The sequence below is a fragment of the Carettochelys insculpta genome, chromosome 13 (genome assembly GCF_033958435.1).
Source record: "Carettochelys insculpta isolate YL-2023 chromosome 13, ASM3395843v1, whole genome shotgun sequence".
In the NCBI taxonomy this organism is placed as follows: domain Eukaryota; kingdom Metazoa; phylum Chordata; order Testudines; family Carettochelyidae; genus Carettochelys; species Carettochelys insculpta.
In genome coordinates, this window is record NC_134149.1 from 43,607,901 (window position 1) to 43,634,809 (window position 26,909).

General features: G+C 51.1%; 1 protein-coding gene across 1 annotated transcript in view; it reads left to right on the top strand.

The window, feature by feature from the left end:
• LOC142019967 (Krueppel-like factor 5) overlaps positions 1–18,831 on the top strand; it is a 34,032-nt gene extending 15,201 nt beyond the window's left edge. The window contains exons 2-5 of the mRNA XM_075007419.1: positions 4,592–4,636; positions 7,890–8,784; positions 13,773–13,832; positions 18,057–18,831. Coding sequence (XP_074863520.1) covers positions 4,592–4,636; positions 7,890–8,784; positions 13,773–13,832; positions 18,057–18,235 — 1,179 coding nt within the window. The 3' untranslated portion in view covers positions 18,236–18,831. The remainder of the gene's footprint in view (positions 1–4,591; positions 4,637–7,889; positions 8,785–13,772; positions 13,833–18,056) is intronic.
• Positions 18,832–26,909: the final 8,078 nt, after the last annotated feature.

A 26,909-nucleotide genomic window follows, 5' to 3' on the forward strand; every position in this document is an offset into this window, starting at 1 on the left:
ATGGCATATTTGTTACCTCTAGGGCAGCATTAAGCTGTTCCTCCTTTTTTTGGGATCTGATCTGGTGGCCCAAGCCCAATGCATTTGGATTCCATTCCTGCCTTGATAACAAATCTGCTGCATAATCTTGGGCAAGTCAATTCACCTCTCTGTGCGTCAGTTTCTTCTAGGAAAAAATGGTTCGGATACCTCCTCACTGGAAGCTTTCATTTATCTTGTGCAAAGCTTGGTGATCCCTGATAGGAAGTGTTCTGGGTGTAATCATTTTTGGAGCGGCTCCCCCTGGAGTATCCAGACATCCCTTTTTGTTTCTGGCCAAAGCGCCCCCCCCCCCCCCCGCAAGCTAAATACTTGCCAGCGAACCAGGAAAGGGTTAAATCTTTTTTTTTTTCTCTTTGTGTCAGCAAGAGCTGCGATGATTGACGGCGATGATTGACGTTAAAAGCATCAGGCCCCTGGCTTTTAATGGCTGAGGAAAACCTAACGAGTGCTTAGATTAGCACCTCCCTGAGTCCTCACCTGCCCTTTCCTGTTAGCCAACGGCCAAACATAGCTATCGTGCCTATAAACGGCCAGAGCTGGTCCAAAAATGGCTTGCCCATCCCACCCCAGAATCTCCAGACGCTAACTTTTTTTTCACCCTAACTTGGGAAAGGCCCAAATGATGATCTCTTAAAAGCAAAAATAAAATTCTAAAAAAAACCCCCAAAAGAACCCACGGGGGTGACTGAGAACATTTTGACCTTTCTTCATTTTGTTTTGTTTAAAAAATAAGTCCACAAAAGTCGGCACAGCATCTGCGTTGGGCCCCTTGATGGTGGGCTGGCAGTGCACACTCATCATGGGATTTCTGCTGCGTACGTGTCCTGAGGTTGGCTTTCTCATTGTCGCGAAGGGGCTGTTTTGTGCTGTTCGACTTTCCAGCGCTCTTACCGGCAGTTCTTGTCCCTCAAAGAAGTCAATCAATGTAGCAGCATCCTGTGCCCCTTAGCTCCCCCCAGCTGGTGCTGATCAGGCTGAGGAGTGACAGGAAAGGGCAGGGATGGACTACATCCACCTCCCTTGCTGGGCTGATTCCAGGGCTGCATTTGTTTCTCAGTGCTTTGCCGTGCTGTTGCCTTTCTCAGGTAACTGATCCCCTCCTGCAGGCCCTCCCCGTTCGATCTCACGTCTCAAGTCCGCACCGTCCTCGTAGCAGAGTCACGTAACTCTCTGTCCCTCTGGATTTCAGGCGCAGTTCATCCTGCCCTTGCCTGGGATTGCCTCATTGGGTCTGACACCCGCCTGTTGTCTCGGGGACAATGCCAGGGTTAGCTAACAAGTGATCAGCCAGCCTGCACAAAGCAAAGTCCTGTTTGTTCAGAACAAAGATGTTCCAGGGAAGACCTACCATAAACATAGCAAACAACTTGGATGCAGGACTAGGGGGCAGGCACACTTCTTCTACCGGGAGACCCTTCACGCCTTCTCGCAGGGTCTGGTCACAAGCCGGCTGGAGGCCTGGCGCCTGTCCCTTTCCATTAATGCTTTGGTGGAGCTGCACCAGGTCTGCACCTTACGGACTAGACGGAAGACTTGTAATCACGCTATGCCACCCTGGACTCGGCCGGCCTTTCTAGCCAAGCCACACTTTGCTTCTTCCCAGCTATTAACAAGGGCTTGAATTTGCTGCATCCACCTGTTCAGCTTCCCTCCAGAAAAGGGCAACGTTGGCTTGTAAAGCTGGGGGCTTGAAGGGCTCCTGGCTCAAAGTAGCTGGTGTTTTCCGCTGCTCCCTTCTGAGCCCAGGACTTGCTTGGGGATAGCTCTGGGGTTTCACTGAATCACGGGGTTGGAAGAGACCTCAGGAGGTCATTGAGTCCTGCTCAAAACCACTAGGGATGGAAATTCCCCGCCCCACCCCCCAGGTAACACATTCGAGTGCTTTGCTGACTGGTTTGAAGATATCGTCCCAGCTCACGATTCCTGGCTCACAGCACCAGGCCAAAATTCTGAACACAGAGCCCTGACTTCTTCACCAAAAGCCAAGGTTAGGGGCTCTCACCTTGGGGATCATGATCACTGCATTATTCATGTTACTAAATGGGGAGATGGAGGGTTGCAGCTGGATGCACAGGAGAGGGATTCTGGAGTGCTGCTGGCGTGGAAAAGGACATCCCTGTGTGCAAAAGAAGCATTGATCTTCCTGATTCCTGACCACGGTCTTGAACTGTGAAACCTTCCCCATAACAAACAAGCAGTCAAGTAGCACTTTAAAGACTAACAAAACAAAATAATTTATTAGGTGGTGAGCTTTCGTGGGACAGTCCCACTTCTTCAGCCCATAGCCAGACGAGACCAGACTCAGTATTTAAGGCACAGAGAATCAAAAACAGTAATCAAGGAGGACAAATCAGAAAAAAAATGATCAAATTATTACAAATGATCAATGATTACTGTTTTTGGTTCTCTGTGCCTTAAGTATGGAGTCTGTTCTGGTCGGGCTATGGGCTGCAGAAGTGGGTCTGTCCCACGAAAGCTCACCTGATAAACTATTTTGCTAGTCTTTAAAGTGCTACTTGACTGCTGTTTTGTATTGATAGTGTAGAGACTAGCACGGCTCCCTCTCTGTTGCTCTTCCCTATCACCTTATTGTTTCCTTTCGACTTACGTTTCATGTGCTCCTGCAGAAAGTGAAGGTTTTCTTCTGTCGTTTGGCTGCAGGAACAGGTCTTTGCCCACAAAAATATGCTTATGCTCAAAAATATCTGTGAGGCTGTAAGGTGCCACAGGACTTTGTTGTTTTTGTGGCTGCACGCTAATACAGCTACCGCTCCCATAGGGGTGAATGTAGGGACAGTTGTGATTTCATCACTGGCAGAATTTCCCCTCGTTCCAATTCACAGTTTCTTGCGAAAAAGAAATAAAAACCTTTAGAGCAGTTTCCATTGTGTGTGCTTGAGAACTGGGAGCTCGGCTCAAAGCATTAGGGAAAACAAAGGCAAATTGACCCCAAATGCTTTGGAACAGTTTGCAGTTTAGCGTGGAGTTGCAAAGCAACAGGTGTTAAAGAACAGGACATGCAAATTACAGAGGAGGCTTTTCCCCCTACCTGAGCTAGGCTTAGGGTCTGTTTTGGGATGTAAGAGCTTCCAGGAGGCAAAAATCCAGTACTGCTAAAGAAAGAGCTAAAACAACTGCAGCTGCCCATGTGAAGCTCTGGGGCAGCTCTGCTCCCTCCTGCTGCATGGCTCGGAGGGAGGAGAGGGTCCATCCTTACAGGCTGAGCTGTGCTACAGTCTGACTGCCCTAGGCCCCCGCTTCTGCCCTTGGCCTCCCCACCGTTCCCGATTGGCTGTTGGGCCCACCGTGCGTGAAAATCTGTGACTGAAGCTTTGTGGATCCCAGCACCTGAGCAGCGTCTCTGCTGACCCCCAACTTATGGAGGGTAGGGAGAGCACCTGGGCTCTCTTTGTGCACCTCAGAAAACAGGCTGAAAGCATCTGCTGGGCGCTAGGATAATGCAACTGTACTTAATGGGGCTATATTCATCCCAGGCATGCACACTTCCCATCTTGCATGTCACCCCTTGTGGTAGGGACCTTTGTATCAATTGCCACCGGGGCCGTTTGAATCGGAAACCCTCGGGCTTGGTACCGTATGGGCAGGGGAAGCAAATTTATCCCAGCCTGGGGCAGGAAGTGAGGTTGCAGCTGCGTAGTTGTTGGCTGTTTGTCAGGCCACAGGGCAGCGTAGCCTAGTGGACTGAGTGGGGAAATTGGGATACAAGCAGCGGTGGGCTCCATTCCCAGCTCTGCCGCTGTCTCAAGTCATTGCTCAGTGTCTCTGTGCCAAGCTTTTTTGTGCACAGGGAAGACAGTGATACCTACCCACCAGCGCTGTAGTCTGAAACCAGACTAAGACCAATGTCCCCCTCCGCCGCCCCCTGGGTTCTGTCTTGGCTGGGCTTGGCCAGGGGTCGGGGGTAGAGAGGGATCTCTACGGGCCTTGATGAACTTGTTGGCTTCCCCAGAGGTGATGCCTGTGCAGTTGCACTGCCTGTGCTGCTGGGGCGCTGTTGCTACGGCTACCTTCTCAGGGATGCAAGCAGAAAGAACCGCTAGCCCTGTGTTGCCCAGCAACAATCTCTAAGTAACAGTGGGAAGTAGACCCCTATCCCCTGGGAGCTGAAGCAACTTGGGGGGCTTGGCTGCCAGGACTGGGCAGAACCTGTGACAGTGGTTGGGATCGGAGTAGCCAGAGTCAGCAGCCAGTGGGGTTATTAAGCAGAGGCAGCAGCTCTCTAGCTGGCTGGTGTGTGTTTTTCGGGCTTCTGATCGGTGCCAGTCACACCAGGAGAGGGCTGGTGAGGCACAGTCAGACATGGAGGGGCAGGCCTGCTGCACTGGAAAATGGCAGCCAGCCTTAAGAAGGCCCCAGCCTGTTCCCTGGGCCACTGGCTCTGGTCCAGTGTGAAAAGGGTTAATGGAGCTGCGCACATCCGGGTGCACTCCTTGGCCCACTGGGGATAAAGTGCCATAGGACACCGAGTCCCGTGTTTTTTGTGCACTGTATCATGACTGCTCAGTAACAGGCTGTGTTTATTCCACAGCTTACCACACTGAGGATGGAGCAGCACATGCCACTTACTATGGAGGTGAAGGTTTTTTATTATCTATGCATGTCTATTTCCCGCCCCCATCCCCTTGCTGTTGTGGGCAATGATCCCTCTTCATTTTTCCCATCCAGGCATGGAATAAATTTTATGCACACTGATGCATGGGCGGATGTGCACCACCCATAGAAAGACGTCCTGCCGACGGCTGCCACCTGTGTGTGCTGTGCTGATCAGCCAAGTGGCAGTTTGAATCTCTCCTGGGCGTCCTCCCCAAGCGCTCAGCTTACAGGGAGCAAGGGGAATGGGTGTTTTCGTTAGATGCAGCTGGTTTCTCCTGAGCTGATGGGTCTTCTCTGGGGACAGTGGGTGCTGTCTGGCGTTCTTTATTACCATTTGCAGTCTGGTGCAGGCTGCAGGACTGAAGGGGGGTTTAGGGAGTCACTGTTTGCAGTCCCATAGGGTTGAAAAGAGCCGCATGGAATTCATGGGCAAAAACACAGCAGACCAGATCCTAAGAGCTATTCAGTTGCCTGGTTCCTATTGATTTCAGTTTGAGTTCAGTGCCTAAATACCTTGGAGGATCTGGGACATCCTCGTGGAAGCCTCGTAGGAAAACTCCTTTCCCGTAAAGCGAAGGCAGGAAATCAAAATACCAGAGATAAGGGAACCTTAGAAGTAAAATACGTCTGACCCTTCCCCCTCTGCTTCCCTCCTCCGTCCGCCCAGTGAGTGGGTCGTTTCATTGCTCAGGTATGCGCAGCATTCCAAGCTGCAGGGAGAGCCCCTGGTACTGCCTAGCAGTGAGCTGATTCCTGACCCTAAACGTAACTGGATGGGGTGGCCTGAAGCGCAGAGAAGATCAGGAGAAAGCAGGCAGCGCTCTGAGGGCTCCACGCAAGCCTGCCCCGGGGAGGAGCCCGAATCGGAACCACAGAGCCAACGTGGAAGTTGGGATCGGCTCCAGATTGCAGCGTGGGCATGTCTTTAACCTAGACCCAGCCCAGTACTTGAGGGTGAATCAATGTTCCTGCTAATTTTTTCCATCCGTGGGTGGAATAAATTTTGTTATGTGCACCCAGGCACGCACAGATGTGCACCTCCAGTAGAAACACAGGCTGCTGGCTCTGGGCAGCTGTGGGTTCTCTGCTCGTCAGCTGGCCAGCACTGGAATTGCTTGCCTCAGCCCGCAGCTTAGACGGAACAGTGGTGCGAACACCTCTGAAACGGTGGGAGAGTTCAGGTTTTGATCTGATTCTAGATTTGCACCTGGAGGTTCTGGTCCATGTTGCTTGCCACTAAGATAGGACAGTCCCACGTTAAAGGAGGAGGAGTCCAGAGCGCCTGGGGGAATAAGTCAGGCAATTTACTCCAGCTGAATTGATTGGGGCAACTCTGTATCCCTCAGCCCCTTGCTTTGACCACACCCTCCCAGTGAGAGCTGGGAGCTTTCCAACACGTCTGGCTTGACAGGGAGGGTTTGTTCTAAACTCCCTTTAGAACATAAGAACAGCTGGACCAGGTCAGACCAAGGGTCCAGCCTATATCCTGTCTTGCAAGTCAGGTGGCAGAAGATCATAGAACAATAGAGCTGGAAGAGACCTAAAAAAGCCATCGAGTCCAGCCCCCTGCTGTAAGCAGGGCCAAACCCATCAGATCAGCCCCACCAGAGCTTTGTCGAGGCGAGACTTAAACACCTCCAGGGCTGGAGACTCCCCTACTTCCCTGGGGAGACCATTCCAATGGTTCACCACCCTCCTAGCGAAAGATCCTCCAACAGAGTTGGTCCTGCATCAGCCAGTGCTGAGGCAGCTTCAGGCCCTTCTCAGCTCAGTGAGTTATACATTGGCCTTTTAAAGCCAGGGTTGTGAGTCCAATCCTCATGGAGGCCATTTCAGGGGCTGGGGCAAATTGATTTAAAATACATCTCTCAGAGGTGGTGCTCAGTCCTGCCCAGAGGACAGGACTCAATGACCTCTCAAGGTCCCTTTCAGCCCTATGAGACATGCAAATCTTCTCCCAGGGCTCTAGCAATGAGGGAAGATTGCATGCTGGGACATGTTGTGTCAAGAGGCCACCTCCATTTTAAAGAGACAGTTGGCTACAATACTTGCTCCATTAACTGCAAATTAGGCGTGATCTGAGTTTCCTGGCGCCTTGCCAGTGTGGCTCTGAGTTGGGCGAAGTCTGGGAAAGAGACGCGGGCGTAACTTGTAGGGCGGAGAAAATGTTTTTGGCCGAATTAGTCTGCGTTGGCAGCAGACGGGTTGCACGGGGGGGGACTGACGCAGAGCAATGCGGTTCTTTGGTGCAAGGCCCTCTGGTGGAATGCACCATGGGTGGTAATGAGCTGAGCGTAGGTTCTTGCTTGTTCAGTAGGTGCTGCCAAGCCATATCTGCAGGGCCCAGGGAAACGGGACTGTTCTGCCAGCTCTGTTACCTGTGAATGTGTATATGAGGTCTATGTAAAGAGAGAGACACATAATTAAAGGCTGCAGCTCCATTAAGGAGTATTAGTGGTAGCATCGTTAACCACGAAGAGCAGAGCGGCCCTTGGACGGGTGAATCAATGGGAACACATCCAGAGGATACCGTCTGATAGGAATCATGAGGGAATGGGGATGGAATTTGATGATATTCAGAACCAGAACTTCAGTTATTTTGGAAGAGTTGCATTTGCAAAACCACACGTCCAAATTCCTAGCACTGAAACCCGGCTGTGTTGTATTACAGATGTGACGGTTTCACGGGCAGGGAGAAAATCCACTTCTTTCCCTTATGTTCCAGTTAGTTTCAATTACGCAGTTTACAGGAGAGCTGGGCCCCCACTCAAAAGTTCTGATCCAGACCCTGGAACCTGACTCCCTCGAGGTTTGAGGGCGCTTGGATCTGCTGCTCTGGCTTAGGCTCCACTGCTCTCTCTCGCTCTCTCTCTTATTATTTATATAGAAGAAAATCAAAGTCCCGTCCCTTCTTTATTTGTCAGCATGCCTTTCACTGTTGTTGTGCTCTCTTCCAAAATACTTATGCATACCTCGTCACTGTAGCATCTAAGCATCATTATCACAGCAGATCTTGTGCCCATTTCACAGGTCAGGAAACTGAGGCACAATCGTGATTAAGTGGTTTGCTTCAGGTGGGTGCAAGGTGTCAGTGGGTGAGCTGTGCTCCTGCATCCCAATCCATGGGAATTCTCTGCCCCGGAGCCACCCGCCTACGAGATGTTTGTAGAGTACATGTCATCAGAGCGTCTGAACTCTTTACTCAACAGCTCTTTCTTTGTTCATCCCCATAGGCACGTTCCGAAATGGACAAGTACCTCTCCAGTCAGGTGCCCTCCCTTCCCATGGTGCTGGACAAGAAGTACCGCAGGGAGAGTGCTTCTGTAGTGGATGAGTTCTTCTCGACGGAGAAGCCCTCCTCCACCCCGTACAGCGTGAACATCAACGTGATCCTGCCTGACACCACGCACCTGCGAACCGGGCTCTACCGGCCGGCCAAACCCCTCGCCACCTTCCCGCACATCAAAACTGAACCCGGCACCAGCTTTGCCCAGCCTTGCTCCTCCACGGCCGGCCCCACCCAGACGCTGCCAGACTTCACCAGCGTCTTCAGCATGCCGCAGTCGGTGGCGGTGAACAATATCTTCATCAAGCAAGAGATGCCCTCGGAGATCCCTCTGTCTGGTGCCCCGCAGCAGGCCTCGTTGTACCAAATGCCCATTGGTAGCACTGATGCCGATGGCGCCACCATGGCGCCCTCTACTGGCAGTACCACGTGCATTAACACCATCAGCGGCGTGACCATGTCCACGGGGAGCACCATGCTCCCCCGACCCATCCAGTCCAGCGCACAAGCGAAGCACTTCCAGAACGTCCCCCAAGGCCAGGGGAGCTTCAATGTCACAGGGCAATTCTATCCTGTCCCAGGACTGAACCTACCCCCTTCACCTCCAAACTCGCAGCCTGGCAGCCCAGAGAACCAACCCGAGCTCATCAACACCATCTCACCCCCACCCTCCTATGAAGCCACGTTTGGACTGAAGCTGGTGCAGTCGTCCCAGATCCCCACGCTCCCAAACGGCCTCGGGACCCTCTCCCCAGGACACATTATCATGCCCACCCCCAAATACAACAGACGCAACAACCCGGAGCTGGAGAAAAGGAGGATCCACCACTGTGATTATCCAGGTATAGCCATGGCTGCTGTATTGGTTTGGTGTCGAATTTCTTGCGTGGCTCTGGCCTGTCTGAAATTTACAAAAGGCTTCCGCTCCTGAAATTGTCTCATGTAGCTGATTGACACCTTCTGCCTCAGAGGTGGCTCCCTGGCAGTGCTGGGCTGTGTGTCAGATAGATACCCTGCAATATCTAAGGGAGGCAGAACATCAGTAATACCTTATTAGCGTCAGTGCACGTGACAGACGGCTCACCTTGGCAATGGCCATCAAAGGAGTTTCAGACTTTGGAGCCAGCATCCTTTAGATGCAGATGGCTGTTAAGCCTGAATATGCGCCGTTATTTCCCATGCAGGAAATTGTATGTTGAAGAGGAGGGGATGTGATAAAGAACAACGTATTCTTTAATGAAGCCCTGCTATTTACCTGTGGCTATGTCTAGATTAGAGCGATCTGTCGACAGATGTTGTTGGAGGAAGATATCTTCCAAGGAAACATCTGTCGGCGGATCGCAGCCAAACCGCTCTTTCGCTCCACTCCGTCGACAGAGAGCAGCCGGACTGCCCGGCCGTTCTCTCGACAGACTGGCCAACGGGAAGCACAGAAGACAGGGCTGCCCGGTGTCCTGGAAGCCCTGTCTGTTGCGAGAGGGGCCCCCGGAACATCCAGACTGGATTTTTGTCGACAGCAGCGTTCTGCCTCCCGGGGGGAGCAACAGAACGCTGTCGATGATAGTGCCATTTTCTGTCAGTTTCCTGTCGACAGAACGCCTTGGGACTCTGGACGCGCCCTGGGTTTTGTGGACAAAACTCTCTAGGGTAGATGTAGCCTGTGTCTGTAAGGTGGCGGGGGTTCAGAGGGCAGCCAGGGGGAGGATTAAAGGGTTAGATGACATGCCCAGTAGGGGGAGACTCTAGGAACTGAATAGCAATGGCCACGCTAGCCCCTCCTTTCGGAAGGACTGTGGTTTTGGGAATAAGGGGCTTTTGAAATCAGGGGAGTTGTTTCAAAACCACCCCCCCCAGCTACACGGGCGGCGTGTGTTTGGAAACCACCAGTTGCAAAGCACGTGTGGCTGCCACGATGCTAATGAGGCGATGAATATTCATGGCAGTGCCTCATTATCATCTTCCAAAGTGCCACATTACCATAGCCCTTCCGAAAGGAGGGGCCACTGTGGCCATGGCCGATCTGTTTGGCTTCACACAGAAGGTTAAAGGTTGACGTGATTGTAGTTTCTAAGGACCTCCTTGGGGAGCAAATATGTAATAAGGGGTTTATCAGCCTAGCAGAGAGAAGTCTAGCTAGGCAAATTCAGGTGGGGAATTAAATATAAATGTTTAATGGTGAGAGTAATTAAACATTGGAAGAACTCCTCGTTGGAACGTACTCACCAAGGCCAATTTTTCATTCAGGGTTGACTCTTTTCCTAAAGGATCGGCTTTAGGAATTCTTCAGGAAAGTTCTCTGGCCTCTGTTATACAGTCAGTCAGACTGCATGATCACAGTGGTCCCTTCTAACCAGAGTTCCCCGTGAGCGGCCACCCAGGAGAGATTCAGGTGCTGCCTGGCTGATTAGCAGAGCGCTTGCAGCCGGCAGCGTGTTTCTATTGGTGCACATGCCTCGGTGCACATAACAAAATTTATTCTGCCCACAGATGGAAAAAAATTAGAGGGAAAGCTGCTTCTGACCCTGGAATCTGTCACAAGAGCATGGGGGCATTTAAGGAATCTGACAGCCAAGACATGGGAAACTGATAGCAGGAAATGCTTGTATTAACACAACACCAAAAATAGCTTGTGGAATGCATTGTCCCAAGCTCTCCTTGAGGCCCAGGTGTTAGCAAGGTTCAAACAGGAATCGAGGCGATAAGACTCTCTCTAGAGTTCCAGCAGCAGTGGGTCAGAGACAGCCAAGAGTTTTATGACTGGGCACTCCCAGGTTCAGGGGTGTTCGGATCCATGGTTTTTGTGATGGGCTAAAGCCCGTCACAGAAGGGCCATTAGTAACATTCAGTCATGGATCCAGTTTCCCTCAAAGTTAAAGGGGGGCTTTGGTCTGGCCCCATCTCTACCTCATTGAGACCATAAGAGGTGTCGTGTGGACCTCAGCTGCAGAGGTGGCTCATGTAAATATAAACTCCACTCTAAGGCAGGGGACTCCACTCATCAGCTACGTTTCCCTGGGCTATCTGAATGCCAGGCTGGTAGACAGGCTTGTCACTGGCGGGGCGTGTGGGTTAAAAGGGGCAGTTGCCTTGGGGCCCAGCAATTCAAAAGGTCTTAGCTAGTGCAGGAGCAGCTGGAGCCCCGGAGCCTTTAAATTGCTGTCCCAGCCCCTCTCCTTTCACCTGAGGCCCTGTGCCTTTGGGGTGCGCAGAGCTGCCCACCCCTCCGCTTTGCCCAGGGTCCCAGGAAGTCTGTCGGCCCTCTTGCTGGTAGATGCAAGATCGCAGATTCTCGGGCACATTCGTTTTGTATAGCAAACTTCAAACAAAGAATGAATCTGCTCTTGATCAAACCGATCCCTGGCAGAGGAAGAAGTAGACATTGCCTTTCAGTGCAGCTGAGCCTGACCTCCAGAGAGAGCATTAGAGAGTGGGGAGGCAGGAGAGCTTGTGACGAGGGTTGGGGGGAAGTGAGAGAAACCAAAAGAACTTGGGGGTAGCGTTTCCGTTCTGATGAACACCAAACAGCTGAATGAAGGTGTTCTTTAGCTGAGCTATCTGCACGTTGTGAATAAAGCCAGTGGAAAACCAGAATTCCCACTGCCAGGCAGGTTCTGATCTGTCAACGCCGGTTTCTCTTCCCATTCGGAGAAGACGAACGTGAAAGTTTTTCACAGACTCAAAATTCCTGGAAGTTTTTCATATCGAAACGTCGATATATTTCAGGTCCATTACGTTGTATCATTTTGACTCATTGAGGAGGTAAAGATGTTTTTGTTTTGGTAATGTCAAAGCATTAGAATATATTAATGACACAATGTAATGCCATATTAAAATCAATCTTATACTATAGACGTTGAAAGGAAAGTTTCCTTTGGATTTATTATCAAAAAGACACAGTTAGGAATCATAGAAAGGAAATGAGATGGTTGAAATGATTCATTTTGAGACTTTTCCTCTCACCTATCATTGAAATTAACACAAAATGGGCTGATTGAGATGAACCTGCTTTTTCTAAATGAAAAATGCTCTCGACTATTGAAAAGTTGGCCAGCGCTTCACAAAATGACCAGTGCTTGCTGCTTTCTCATACATCGTCATCCTCTGCTGGGGCTGGAAAGACCACAAAAAGGCGCCTTTCTTGCCCTAGTTTGGTTGGTTCTGATTCTGTCTAGAATCCAGAAAGTCCGAGACACCACAAAGCCATCAAATACCACTGTGAAAGTTAATGTGTGGATGCCACCAACATAAAAGGTTCAGTTTGCGCTTGGGACAAAAGCCAGGGTCTGCTTTTGTCATATTTTAGTTTAGTTTAGTTTGGAAAAGAGAAGATTGAGGGGTTATATGATAGTGGTTTTCAGGTATCTAAAAGGGTGTCATAAGGAGGAGGGAGAAAACCTGTTCTTTTTGGCCTCTGAGGATAGAACAAGAGGCAATTGACTTAAACTGCAGCAAGGGAGGTTTAGGTTGGACATTAGGAAAAAGTTCCCAACTGTCAGGGTGGTCAAACGGTGGAATAAATTGCCTAGGGAGGTTGTGGAATCTCCATCGCTGGAGATATTTAAGAACAGGTTAGATAGATGTCTATCAGAGATGGTTTAGACAGTACTTGGTCCTGCCATTGGGGCAGGGGGCTGGACTCGATGGCCTCTCGAGGTCCCTTCCAGTCCTAGTGTTCTATGATTCTATGATATTCAGACTGGTTTTCTCATCCCTAGTGAAGACACACAGGCATGAGGATGGCACTAAGGAATGCAAATCGGGGATGATGCAGTGATATCTGTGTGTGCAGCGTATATCAAAGGCAGGCAAGATACAGCCCCTGGGCTGGATCAGGCCCACCAACCCCCTTAAACTGATCTGTGACTGGGAGGAAGGCTTAGCCTGCTGCCCCACTGCCCCCCCCCGGCCGCCCCAGCAAAATCTCTCAGCTCCTATTAGGTAGGTACTGGTCAATGGTAATTGAGAGAGTTTGCTGGGGGTGAGCAGAGGGGCGTGGAGTGCAGGGCAGTTTCTCAGCTCCCCTTGGCTGGAAATTAGCCAATAGGAGGTGAGAGACATTCCCGCGGGCTGGGGGGCGGTGCAGCGCATGAGGTCTGGGGCTGCTGGAAAGCACGGGAGCCTGTCTTAGAGTGGAGGTGCTTAAGTAAGTGCCTCCTGGCCAGAGCCTCCCTCTGGCACCACAGCCCAACCCCCTCCCAGACCCTGCAACCTCTCCTGCATCCGTCTCCCAGGCCAGCCTCTTCCCTGATCCTCACTCCAAACTCTGCCTCATGTCGTCTCCTCCTCTTTCACCCAAACTCCCGCTCAGACCCCACCTCTTCTCTTACCCCCCCAGTCCCCTGCCCCGAGCTCCCTTCTGCCCCCAAGCCCCATCCCAGACCCCACACATCCTCCATAGAAAAGTGCAGCCCTTGACCACTCACCAAAAACCTTGGTGTGTCCCCCCGCATCAAAAACTACGGCCCACCCCTGCTGTATGTGGAAGGTGATATGGAAAGTTTGGATGGTACTGCGTGTGCCTAATTTGCCAAGGTTGCCCGCGTGCCTTGCTGCAAAAAGCTCTCACGCTTGTGGGTGAAGGAGACTTCTCCTCTCCCACTGACGCATGCAGCTTTCAGGCTGAACACACGTCCTTGCTTGGCTGGAGCAGAAACAAGCCTGACGCCCGGCCTGATTTGCAAACTGTTACCCACACATCTTTTCAATCCTCTTTACTTCTGGCAATTCAGAGTTGCTGCATCTCACCATCACCTGGGGGGTGGGGGGCAAGTTTTAAATCTGCATGACAATGAAACATTTTTCACACCTTTTTTTTTTTTTTTTAAAACAGGTTGCACGAAAGTTTATACCAAAAGTTCCCACCTGAAGGCACATCAGAGAACTCACACAGGTAAGGGCGTGCCTGAGTATGCTCAGGATCCCCCAGCCAAATTATTTTTATACCGCGCCAATGGTGGATTTCCATGGCGCTTTACTCCAGGTGCGACGTGACCCTAGCACGGTGAATGCAGTTCCATAAACAGTGTTTGTGGGAGAACCAGTCCCAGAGCTCTGGTTGTGTTTGGAAGACCAGGGGTCTGGTAGCTGTACCCTGCAGTGGGTGCTTGCCGCTTTGCGTGCGTGTGAGGCCCATTGACTGCCGCACAGGATCTGAGTGGATGAGCAATGTAGACATGCCCGGGGGGCCTTAGCTCTAAAGCACGCTGAGATGTTGAACAATAAGCGGTGCGTGCAGCCCCTGCTGGTGCGCACGAAAAGTTTCCGAACGTTCCAGCCTGTGCACCGGTGGAGCAGAGTGGGGGTCCCGAGAGCGCACTGGCAGGAGTCATTAACGTGTGACGCCTCAGCGTGTTTTGCAAATCACACCTGTACGTGGTCCCCCTCTGTAGACATGCCCTGCACCTGGCTCGGGTTTTGGTTCACTACAGACTCAGAGAGGAGTCCCTCCTGTTGCATCCGGTGCCCTCTGCATTTTCCCTGGGGGCCTCCCATCCAAGATTTAGCCAGGCTGAGCCAAGGGGATTGCAGCCTGCAGTGGTTTGGCCGTACAGGTGTAGCATGTGAGGAGAAAACAGCCCTCTTTGAGTGATTTCCCCTTTAACCCGCCGCGGGATTCGGTTCTCGAACAAAAGTGAGATGAACTAAATGAACAGTGCCCCAGCATTCCCTGCACAAAACAGTCCCCCGGCCCCTCCCAGCGCGGGCAGGCGGGGTCTGCTGGAAAGACAGCCCAGGCCCTTATCAGATCTCTGGCCATTCCCAGAACCAGAGCTCCTCTCATAAATCTCTTTTATGGAGGTGTTGATCTTTACTGGGTGCAATTAAGCTGTCCCTGGGGTCACTTTTCTTTTTTATGAGCAACGAACAAACCACAAAGCCAATCCCAACCCTGGGAGTTATTTCTCCCGCCTGGCTCTGCTCCTGTTTCCTCTTCTCAGGCTGGGGAACAAGGCACCAGATGCCCTGGTGTGGTGGAATGCCTCGGAAGAAGGTGACAGGAACGGCTAGGGCTGTGTCTGAGCTGTCATGGGGGGCGGGGTGGTAGCAAACTCAGGTTCCATCACATGGGCATTGAATCCTCAGGGAAAGAGCTTCTGGGTTGGAAGATGGTCACAACCTGCCCTTCTTTACAGCCAGAGCTCTTCTTCTGAGAGGGGGTGGACTCTCCATCCCTAGAGGTTTTTAAGTCCTGACTTGGCAAGGTCCTGGCTGGGATGATTTAGTTGGGGCTGATCCTGCTTTGGGCAGGGGGCTGGACTAGATGACCTCCTGAGGTCCCTTCCAGCCCCAGCCTTCGATGATTCTGCCCCAGCCATGCCCCTGCCCTCATGAGCAGCCCTCATGGGTTGCCTCAGCCTTTGTGCAATGGCCTGAAGCGGTAAAGCCAGCAGGGCTGACAGCCACCACGGGCTCTGGGGCAAGGTGTGGGGTGGCCCAGCTCGGAGCCACTGGAAAGGATGGAACCTCAGGTGGAAGGAGCGGGGCCAGGCAGCTCTCAGTGCCCCATCCAGCCCCAGAGCTCCTGTGACAACTCAAAGAGTTGTGGCTGGGAGCCCGAGGCCCCTTTGAATCACCAGGCCCTGGGGCTACTGCCTCCTTTGCCCTCCCCCCTGCCCCTGTCAATGGGCCTGGGCAAACCTCAGCCTCTCCGTGGAGCGATTTTATTGGCCCTGCTAATCCTGTGTTGGATGCAAGACCTCGTCCTTCTCCCCCCTGACTCAAGGTGTTCACTTCACGGGGCACAGGGCCAAAAGAGGTTGTGGCTTGCACTGGCAGGAGTATTGGTGGAATTAGCTCAGGAGAAGCCCAGGACTCCTGGAACTGCTCCCAGGAGCCAGCGCCAGCAGCTCCTTCTGGTTGCGTGGCTGCACCGCCCTCAGCCCCCGCGCCAGCTGTGTCTCCACGGCTATCCATGTCTGCGGGCAGACATTCCTGCAGGACTCCACGCAAGTTCACCAAAGCCAAAGGAGCACCCCAAAGTCTAGAGTGGAGAAGCCAGAGCCTGAGCCCGCATGGTGCCCTGTCATCCTAGGAGGAACTGCACTTCGGCAGGGACTTAGCCCCGCCACATGAAGGGTTAAGAAAGCCATCTGGGATAACCCACCCAATGGGCTGTAGCCTGGGAAGTCAGTTGGGCCAGTCGCTAGTACCTTCCCCTGTGGTTTGCCCGTTGCTATGGCCCGGGCCAAATCAGTCTCCAGGGGACACCATTCATTGCCTTGGCGCCATTGTGAGATTAAATATATAACCCACTGGCTGCTCACCCACCTCCCGGGGAATTGGAACACCAGTTGGGCCCATTGTTCCAGCCTGTCCTGCCGTGCTGTCCTGGGGGAAGGAGCCAGCTTGCGGGACAATGGAAAGCATTTTGTTTCCAACCTGGAAATCAACCTGTCATTGTTTGAAAGTAAAAGGCCTTGGTGGGACTGACCCAGCCAGATGACCTGGCTGGGACAATGGCTGAGCCTGAGCGCGGTAAACCTCGCCTTTGTCTTTCAGCTCAGAAACACTAATAAAACCGCCCACAGACCCCTGCGAGCCCGAGCCCGAGTGCACCATAAAATCTCCCACGTGCCGCTTGTAAATCCAGCTTAAACTCTTATCGACCCGAGCCCTAAACTTATGTCTCACACCTGGCAGAAAGCAGTTCGGCATGTCCCGCCTGCTGCCGGGTTCCTGCCACACTCTGCGTGCAGAAGTGCAAGGGAATGCTTAGGTGAGCCCACGCACGCTTGCAGACAGAGGCTTCTTGTGCAGGTGGACAGGCGTGTTTCTGAGCCCAGGTCGGATGTGCCTGGAGATTCTTGCCCCTGTTAGCTGGAAGTTGCCTGCACGCACGTCCCTGCATATGCTCACCTATGCATGCCTGTGTCTGCAGGCGCCTACAGCGCTCACCCGCCCTGGGGCAGACACATGCATGTTGCTTGCGTACGTGTGCTGAGTGGTTGTTAGGCTTTCCACAATTGGCCAATGCAACAGTAAATATTTGAGGTCAGGAAAGTCAGCACATTCCATGAACTCTGCCTGCCTGTTCAGGCTGTTCAAGAGCGAGGGCTAATATTTGAGGGGACCACGCCCTGCCACCCGTCAGGCTGTGGCACTCAGTCCAGAGTTCAGCTCAGCTCCCCGGGCTGCAGGGCGTGGCCAGCCTGTCCGCATTTGGAGAGGAGCCTGGGGAGGCTGGCGTGGGCTTTTCCACACACACTCCGGGCTGGCTGAGGCACTTCCCCATTTGAGCTGCAGTGTAAACGAGATGGAGATAGTCCGGCACAAAAACGCCAAGAAGGACCTGCAGGAGCAACTCCGTACCTCAAAGTGGCACAGTGTCGTGGGCCCAGGAGAGCTGGTTGGGTGACGGCGGGTAGGCGGGCAGCATTCCAGGGAAAAATTTAGCTGGGAAAAAAACTTTGGAATCTGAATGGAAAATGTTGATGTTTCATCAAAACTCAAAGCACCAGCCCAGGAACTTGCACAAAGCACCGCAGCGCGACCTGGCTGAACCGCAGTCACCTGCCAGCCCAGTACCCTCAGAATCAGGGGCTGGGGAGTGGCTGCTCAGTACAGCTGAGCAAGCAGGGGTGGGAGTCGCCCAGTGAGTGACTGCGCATGTCCTGGAAGTATATGGTGCCTGGACACCACAATGATTAGCTAGTTCGAAATATCCGGGGATGGATGGATGCCTAGATAGACGGGTGTGTACGGGGGTGGATGGAGGCCTGAGGGGTTACGTACGGGGGTGGACAGGGGCCCAAGGGGGCATATGGAGGTGGATGGGGGTGGACAGAGGCCCGGAGGGTACATATGGGGGTGGATGGAGGCCCGAGGGGGCGTATGTGGGTGGACGGAGGGTTCGAGGGGGATTATGGAGGGTGGATGGAGGCCCGAGGGGTGCGCAGGGAAGGCGGGATGCTTGCAGAGGTGGAAGGGACGCGTTTGCAGAGAGGAATGGATGGGAAGTCCAGGAGCGTTCGCAGGGCAGTGGGACGTGTGTGAAGGAAGGGATGGAAGGACAGGCGGCGGGTGGGGAGCTGGAGAGGGATGCTAGCAAGGGAGGCACTGGACACTGCCGCGCCGCTCGGGTGCGAGCTGTGACCTCTGCTCCGTTGCCCTGCAGGGGAGAAGCCGTACAAGTGCACCTGGGAAGGCTGCGACTGGCGCTTCGCCCGCTCCGACGAGCTCACCCGGCACTACCGCAAGCACACCGGCGCCAAGCCCTTCAAGTGCCTCGCCTGCGGGCGCTGCTTCTCCCGCTCCGACCACCTGGCCCTGCACATGAAGAGGCACCAGAACTAGTGCCGGGGCCCCTGCCTCCCCGCCAGGAGCAGCTGGGACTCCCTCTCTGGATGGATGACTCCCCTTGTACATAGGAACCAAAGCATGCTGTGATCAAAGGGCAGCCTGGCCTCTGTCCCCCAGGTCCTCGTAGTTAAAGGATGATTAAATGATACCTGTGCCCTGGCCAGGATCCTGCTCCCTGACCAGGGGATGGTCCTTAGACTCTACAACTCTCTCTTCCAGTGAATTTGCTATTTATTTTTTCAGTCGGAAGCAATTGTCCCTTTTGTCACGAGCTCTGCAGCCTCTCATTCCCTTTCGGGGGCTGCCGTGGTTGGGAATGGGCCAGCCAGCTGCACCGAGGGCTTTTATCAAGGTCCCCGTGGAGTCTCCTCAGACTGAGCTGCTCCATGACCGAGTTGCCACCAGCAGGGTAACCCGTAGGACCTCCAGGGCTTGCAAGAACAGCAGTGCATGCTGGTGGCTCATTTGGAGAGTCACATCTTCAGTCTTGACCCTTGTGGTTGCTTCTTGGCGGACAAGAAGTGTTTCCACGTCTGGGAGAGATCCAAAGCAGGTGACAAAGCCATTGTTCATGATCCACTGAGACCACCAAGCTTTGGGTCTTGAATTCCTCTGTTTCTTTTGACAGGCATGGCCAATGGTGGGTCCTTAGCATTTCTGCCTGGAGGATGGTTTGGACTTCTGCTTTGTTTGTGAGAACCAGTTTAGCCTGTAGAGGCAGGAAGTGGCCAGTCCCCATAGAAAAAAGACACACTGGTTTCTCAGAATGCACTGTGCCTTTGATTTGCCAGAATGCATCGAATGGAGGCTCCCCTCTGGGCCTCGAACACAAGAGACTGGTCATTACAAACCCCTTCTTCCTGGTGCCGCTTGTGCGTCTTATCATGTTTAGCAAAGCAACGTTGGAAACAAACTCAGTTAATCCCGCTAGCAGCCTCGCATCCTGTTACCTACCTCACTGGTTCATGGCCCTGTTCTCTTCAAGGAGCCTTCACTTGTCTTCCTTTGAACTCCTCAATGTGCCGCACACAGGGGAGCCTCCTGAGCGCATGAAAAGTTAAACACAGGCCAAGTGAGAACAGGCTATGCCCATTGCAACGGCACAACAGAGTAGATAAGACACAAATCCGGAACTGTAATCAGCTGAGCCTGTTCAACAGGACCTTAATTCTTCTGGCGAACAAATGTGAGTAACGGACGGAGAGTAACGGGTGATACAAAATCAACCAAAAGGCAAAACCACACAGGAGATTCTGGAAGCTTTATCCCACATGCAGCCTGCAGGTGAATTGTGCCCCATGGCTGCCCTGAAGGAAGCCAATCAAACTTCTGGTGAACATAGCTAGTCCCACACATCTGTCCAGGAAGATCCAAGGGAGGACAGATGTGAAGGCTCACTTGCACTGGTTACTGAGTTAGGTTTACGTGTTCCCTACTGTAGATGAGGTCCTGGGATTCCTAGCAAGCTGCCCCTGAAGCGTGGCAAGCTTTCAGTGACTGGGCTTTCAAATCAGCTTGCCTCCCCACTCCAAGGGGCACAAGTGAGGCCACATCAGTTACCCAAGTGCTGTGGCTCACTAGGATTAAACATCAGCGACCTCCCAGATGTGGGCGCAGAGAAGTTTCTGCAGAGCTTGGCCCTGGCTCTGGGAACAGGGATGCGGCTCATGTCTTGGCTTGCTGAGCTGTGCTTCCTGGGCTGGCTGGCTCTAACTTGATTCTGCTCTTCAGACATGCTGGCTCGCCTGAGTTCCTTGCCAAATGAGAAGCTCTGTTGGTTGTGGTTCTCCAGGCTGTCCCACACCCACACACCCTGTCTTTCCTCTGTTTTGACCCTGACAAACGGCAGCCTCCAAAACCGGCCTTGGAAAGCGGTCAGAGGATCATCAAAACTGGAGCCAAAATAAACGAGGAAGCGAGCCTGAGGGTGTGACTCTGAACACTGCACCCTCCCCTTCCTGGTGTATTTTGGAAGCTGCTTGATGCCCCACCACGTATTGCACGTATTGAATACAATGCCCTTGTTGTAACACAAGGATCCCTGGAGAATTGATATGTGCCATATGTTTAATGCTATAATGGATGTACTATTTTATTGTGTACCTTGTCAAATAGATGTATACGCACACATGCATGTGCGTGTGTGTGTCTAGAGTGTGTGTGTGTGTGTGTGTGCGTGCAGGGTAACATCTGCTTCCTTGGTGCAGATTCTGGGGTGCACAGGAGCATGGCATTGAGGGGGTGGTCCTGACTCTGTAGTGTTCCCATCCACGGGGTGGTGTTCGGTGGCTGGAAACGTACATGACGTCGGATTGGACGATCTAGGCCTTCTGGTCTTAAATGCTCTGACGCTGTGGGTCTCCGTGTCCGCAGCTTGTTTCCTTTTAGCTGACGACTTGCTTTAACTTTGCAGTAAGCGTTTAAACCCCAGAAATGTACTCCGATCCGCACAACACCAGCCAACACCGTGTCCCACCAGAGCACAGCCAATGCCAGGCTTGCCGTTTGTATGGGCTGGTTGTGCCCTGCATCCATGGAGATGGTGCTTCCTGTTGAGCTCTGTCAGCCGTGCCAGCACGTATCCATTTGTAGAGACAGGCCTGCTGCGTGGCCCTTGCGCTGTGATTGTGGGGTGAGGAAGTTCTCTGTGCACTGAGAAAGGTCTTGTTGCGGAGAGCGATAAGTCGTTCTGTACCCCCCTCCCCCACACACAGAGTGATTTGGGTGTCTACATGGGAAAGTCAATACATTTAACCAGTTGCATCTGCTGGTTCCTGAAAGGTAGGGTTGGGTGGATGGATTGGGTGGGACCCAGACCAGCCATGTTAGCGCCTGTCGAGCCCAACCCATTGTTGGCTTGGATGACAGAACATTGCAATATATTGCACTTACAAAGCCTTTCCCACCAGCCCAGTTGCTCGTGAAACTTCCCCACCCACATGCACACACCCCAAATATCTGCAAGCCAGGATGCTACCAAGGGACGGGCTGATTGCAATTCCATCGAGCAGGGCACTTGGAGAATGCAACGATAGCAGAGCAGAGACATGACTGTCAGGGTCAGGCTACATGAAACCACATTCTAGCTGTGTGGAGCCCTCATGGACCCTGGCAGAAGAGCCACACTTGGTCTTCGCAAGGCTGGTGGCAGATCTGATAAAGTGACACATCGGCCACACTGTTTGAGAGGAAATCCTTTATATTCAAAGGCTTTGCTGTAGCAGGTTTAACACTGGACTTTGCATGTTGTTCAGTGTGCTTTTATTTTATGCTAAACTTCAACAGAATCAAAGGAAAATTTCCCTGCAAAAGAAATGACAGGCAGGCCTTGGACTTCATAGCTTTAGAGATGAGTAAGAACCAATCTCACCTTTCTCGCTCCTAAATCTCTCACAACCACTCTGTCATTCTGACAGTGGAGAACTAAAGGGCATTACCTAATCACTGGAGCCAGTCAAAAAATGGCCATTTGATTTGTTTGGCGGGAAATGTTAATGTTTTCAATGTTTCTTGATGGGCCTTTTTGGGGGAAAAAAAAAGAGTTTGGTTTTGAAAAGCAGTTTTCAGTAAAATAGAGAAAAAGTGGGTCTTACCCACATAAGCTCATCACCGAATAAATAAATGTGTTACTCTTTAAGGTGCTCCAGGATGCTTGTTGTTAGTGAAATTGTTGATTAAAAAACCCAACAGTTCAAAAATCACAAGTGTTCCTTCAGAACTGCACCAAAAATCACTTATTTTAAATTGAAAATGGAATTTTTATTGAAATATTTCACTGAAAAAATGGATTTTATTATTTTTGGTAAAGAAAATAGAAAATATTATTTTTAAAAGTTTGGTCAAAGAACCATTTTTTTCATCAAAACAATGCTCTGCTCTTCAGCTTTGCCCGATCTCAAGAGAGATGATAGGTCTTGGACAGGGATCTTAGCATGTGAGGAATCTCCATATTCTAGAGTGGTTTTTGGATAGTACCTCCTTGCTAGCTTGAGCATCATTCTAGAAGGTCTTTGGCTCCCACAGCCAACTGGCATGTCCACATATAATTCCCAGAAGAAACGTAATAAGCCCGGACCAATGCATGGCCATGTCATGGGATGTTGAGAAGAGTGGACCATCAGAAAGTTTGGGTAGCCATTGGAGGCTATTTCTATATTCTCAACAGCTCAGGACCCACTAGCTGGATCTCCCAAGCATCCTTCAGAACAAAATTTTGGGGGTTAAATGACCTCTTTGCATTGTCACATGTGCTTCTGAGCATGTAACACGGCCGAGGGCTTTCTGTAAATAGCCGGGAATGTTGTACATATTTTTGTATGTGGATTTGAAGCAATTGTTTACTGTATAATATGACCATGCGCCGAATCGGGACCTAGAAACTTGTGGTGGAAGGTTTATTTTCTGGATATGTTTTTGTTTGTTACTTTTTAAAATTATACATTCATCTGCTCTTTTGTAATAAAATTATCCTGTGGGGTGGAATGCGCATTCTTCTATCCCCTCTCCAGACATGCTTGTAACACCCACCTCCTGCTACTTGCTCCCTGCCTTAAATACCCGTAAAAAAGTGCCTGCACACCTGGGACAGATCCCTGATATCAAGACAGATAGTTTAGGCTTGTAGTACCCCCAACTTACGCGGAGGTTGCCTTCTTGTGCAAGCCTGCGGAAATCAAATTGCGCGTTACTTGGGGCAGTCAGGAAACTGACCAGCCCAGCCAGACTCTCAGCTCCCCACCACCCACAGGTGATAGGAAACTGACCAGAGCTGCAGCACTGGTCAGTTTCCCCACTCCCCTGAGTGGTGGGCGGCCCAGAACCAGGCGCCAGCTCCCCGCCACCCTGAGCTGTGTTAAACCGAGATACGTGCACCTTGAGTGCGCGTATTTCGGGGTTCTACTGTAACTTCGTTGCTCTGCGAGTGCTTTGGGCTGGACTGTTCCACTCAACAAATAGTGGTGACAAATAACAGAGAAGGAAGTGCCCTGGCCTCTGGCTATTGAGAGGTATAAGCCAGGTCTGTTGCTGATACTTCAGAGGCCAGTGGTACGGCCTTCCGCCTGCAATGCACACGACAGACGGTAGCCTTGTGTAGGCAAAAGCAAAGGGGAGAATTCAGCCCAGCCCAGGAGATCTCATGGTACTTAACCAACCTTATTCTGGTTGGTGTAGCTATCTGGGTGGTTAGGTTTTGTTAGAACATGCAGCATGGAAAGGCAGCTAAAGGGTTAATCATCATTTTACTCCCACCCCAGACTCGGGCCCCGTCATGCCCCAAAATGAGCATATATGCCAGGAGGCTAATGGTCCCTCATGGAGCCAGATAAAAGACCTACCACCTGGCTCAGGCAAAGCTCAACAGTGCCCTGCACACACCCACTTCTCCCTGGCTCCTAGAATCCCACAGACAGCTTTGCAGGGGCCATTTCCTAAGAGTAGCTCTTTACTGCAGGCTGGGACGGGGGAAGCAGAGCCGAGTGACTAAAACCCTTCCCTTCAGTGGCCAAAAGACGCGCTCAAGCCTGAGCTGCTGGGTGAATGCTAGACGGGGCGTCCGGGTGTTTAAGCTCAATTTGTACGTTGTTGTTATTTTGTTTGTTTTGTTTGTTTTTTACTGAAAGGAATGAAATAAACCGATCTTTGTAAACCATGCCCCATGAGTGCCGTTTTCCTTCTCTCCTGGGAATGGGCGCTGCTTGGTCCCTCTGGGCTGGGCTATGCCGATGTGCTTGACGGGAGCCCTCCCCTAGTCAGTGTTTCAAAAGCTTGGCGTACACCTCCTCAGGTACTTGACAAGAGAGCAGACGTGCTGCCTGTCAGCGCTGCTTGCAGGCTGTCAAGCACAGCAGAGCCCCAGGGGATGTCCGTAGTGAAATTGCTGGGCCCTGGGTGGGTGTCGGGGGGGGGCTGTCTACCCCATGCTGAAGTGGCTGCAGAAGGCAGCGAAAGTTTGGCATTAAGAGCACCAGCAGAGTGGAAAGCTGGTCTGAAGATTAAGGTCCTAGACCAGGGCTCGTTACCTCTTATAGCCCCACTGCTGCTGAAGCTGGCCCGTGTGACCTTGGACAAGACGTTTTAGCCAAACATTTCCCCTGGGGCCAGTAAAGGTTGGGGGTCTTGGCTTTTGCATGCCTGTGGTTCTGACTTTCAGAGGTGTCTGGTGTCCATCACACAATCTGAAGTCAGAGGGAGCAATGTGGGAGGAGGGGAGTGCTCAGAGCCAAAAATAGAGGCCCTGAGGAACGTCGTTTTTGAAAATTTTCACTCTAATGGCTCTGTGTGTCAGTTTCCCCATCTGTAAAATGGAAATAATGATACCACACCCTCTCACAGTGGCACTAGGAGGCAAAATCCACTTATATTTCCGACACGCTTGGATGCTGGCTCCCGGGGCATCTGTTTTCATATCAGCCGGCAAAGCTGATTTCTATCAGCAGTTGTACTGCCGTGCTCACCAGAAGAGAAAGGATCACCAAGAGCATTCAGAGTGCAGTGAGGCTTCCTTCTCCCACCTGGCTTCACTGAGAGGCCAGAGTAGAGAACCGATTTGCATGCAAACTTCTGGATCTATCTTCAAGGTCTGCTCCTGCTTTTCCAGGGCACGGCACTGAGATTCCAAGGTGGGAGGCCTCACTGACGGACAACCAGCCAGCCAGAGGAACGGTCTGGGAGTAAAGGGCTTTTTTTACTCATCAGCTTTTACGTTTTGGTCTTCCCGGTGATGTTATGAACAACACTTGGGGGGGTGGTCTTCTATGGAGCCCAAAACTGAGGCGCTCATCGGCTTCGAACATGGATAGAAGTCCCATCTGGGTTTCATATAAACTTTTCATTGATACTCAGCAGGAGCATCGGCTTGCCTCTGCAGAGGGACACAGGCTCAAAGGGTTGGGTTTTCTTGGGTCCACAGAGAGCCTTGGTTACATGGTAGGGTTTCTGGGTCAGCCAAATCCTCCGGAGCTCTTGAAAGTCATGCTGAGGCCATGTGTAATTAACCAATACAATTTGCTTTGTGTTTTCCCTTTACTGGAGCTGAGACAAATTAATGAATTGAAATTTAATGCAAAACTCAAATATACAGCTGTTGCCTTCAGCGAAGCTACACCTATTTACTCTCTGCATTAGAGCCGGGAGTATTTTCAATATATATATATATATTTTTAACCTTTTGACCTAAAATGAGAGATCAAAAGCTCAACAATGTTTGTGAGACAAAAACTCCAACTGTTGGGATTGGCTTGAGGGAAACAGTTCCTTGTGATCATTTTGCATTTTTAAGTTTACTCCTTTATTTTATTTATTTATTTTTTTTAACATTCATTCAGATCAAATTAAATTTCAAAATGAAAATCCATTTGACCCAAACCACTCCAAGTGGTCATTTTGAAAATGTCAAAGCTCGATGTTTTGATGATTCTGAAACTTTTTTAGGAAAAAATTTGAATTAGGAAATTTGTCAAAATTCAGCCCTTCCCCACAAACAGTTTCAGTTTGACAACATTCTCCCAAATCCCTCTAAAAACAGGTTAGCTGAAGAAAACTCTTAACTAATTCTGCTCTGCCATGGTGAAGACTCCAGTCACTGGACCAGTTCGGAAAATAGAATTTCCATGTGCCAGAAAATGCTGACGTTTCAGCATTTTTGTCTCAAAATGGGACAAAAAGTGTAAACTTTCAAAGAATTTAAAAACATTTAAAAAGTCAATTTGGAAAAGCCAAAATGAAAAAAAATGTTACCATTTTTGATCAAAGCCAAAGGTTTGGTTGACACGTGCCAAAATTTTTTTGACATTTTTCATGTGATATGGTCGAATATAGATTCAGAATGAAACACTTCGTTCTGACTTTGCCAGACAAAAGATCAGAAAACAATGTAAAAAAACAAAACCCTTCTTTCCTACAAAAAATGTAGATCAAACCCTAACACTATTGCTTTGGGATTGGGGCTATTTTTGGTGAAAAATTTTCAAACACTCCAGTATTTCTGCTGGTTTAGCAGGAATCACTTTTAGGCCTCAAAAAGTAGCTACACAATCTTCATTGGTGGTTTTCATGGGCTTCTTCATAGCTGTCTGTTGCTTTATTTTTTTTTTCTTCTCATCTTTCTTGTTCTGCTGCCATTTCCAGCTTATGCAGTGACTTCAGAGTGACTTGAGGGGCAAGTGCTACAAAAAAAATTTAAGGGAGCATCTTTCAGCCCAAGGCAGGTGGGCAAACTCAGCCAGTCAGTTTTCTGGAATCAGAAAAGAATTTTTTCAAAGGTATTTTGGCACGATTGAACTCACCAGGGGCCTAAATCTCTTTAAGAATTGAACCGCAAACCCTCCTGTTTGCTTACGCTGCTCTTGTGAGCATCTCAGAATGACTGTAGCATGGAGTGGGATGATGGGCTAAGAACTGCAAAGAAACCACACAATGGCGCAGTATCTGGCCAACGAGCTTGCAAAGAAGCAGGGTTGTAGGGCAGGGAAGGCTCATTCTGCAGAAGGCAAGAGCTCTGCCTCTGGTGGGTTTCAAGGCTCCTCCTCAGGTGCTGAGTACGGCTGGTGGGTGGGCGAGCACGCACTGGAGCTTAACTGGCTGCCTTGCAGCAAGGGGGCTATCGTCTCCTTTGGCTGGCGTAGGGAGAATGGAGCTGTTGGGCGAAACAGATGAAAAGGAAACACAG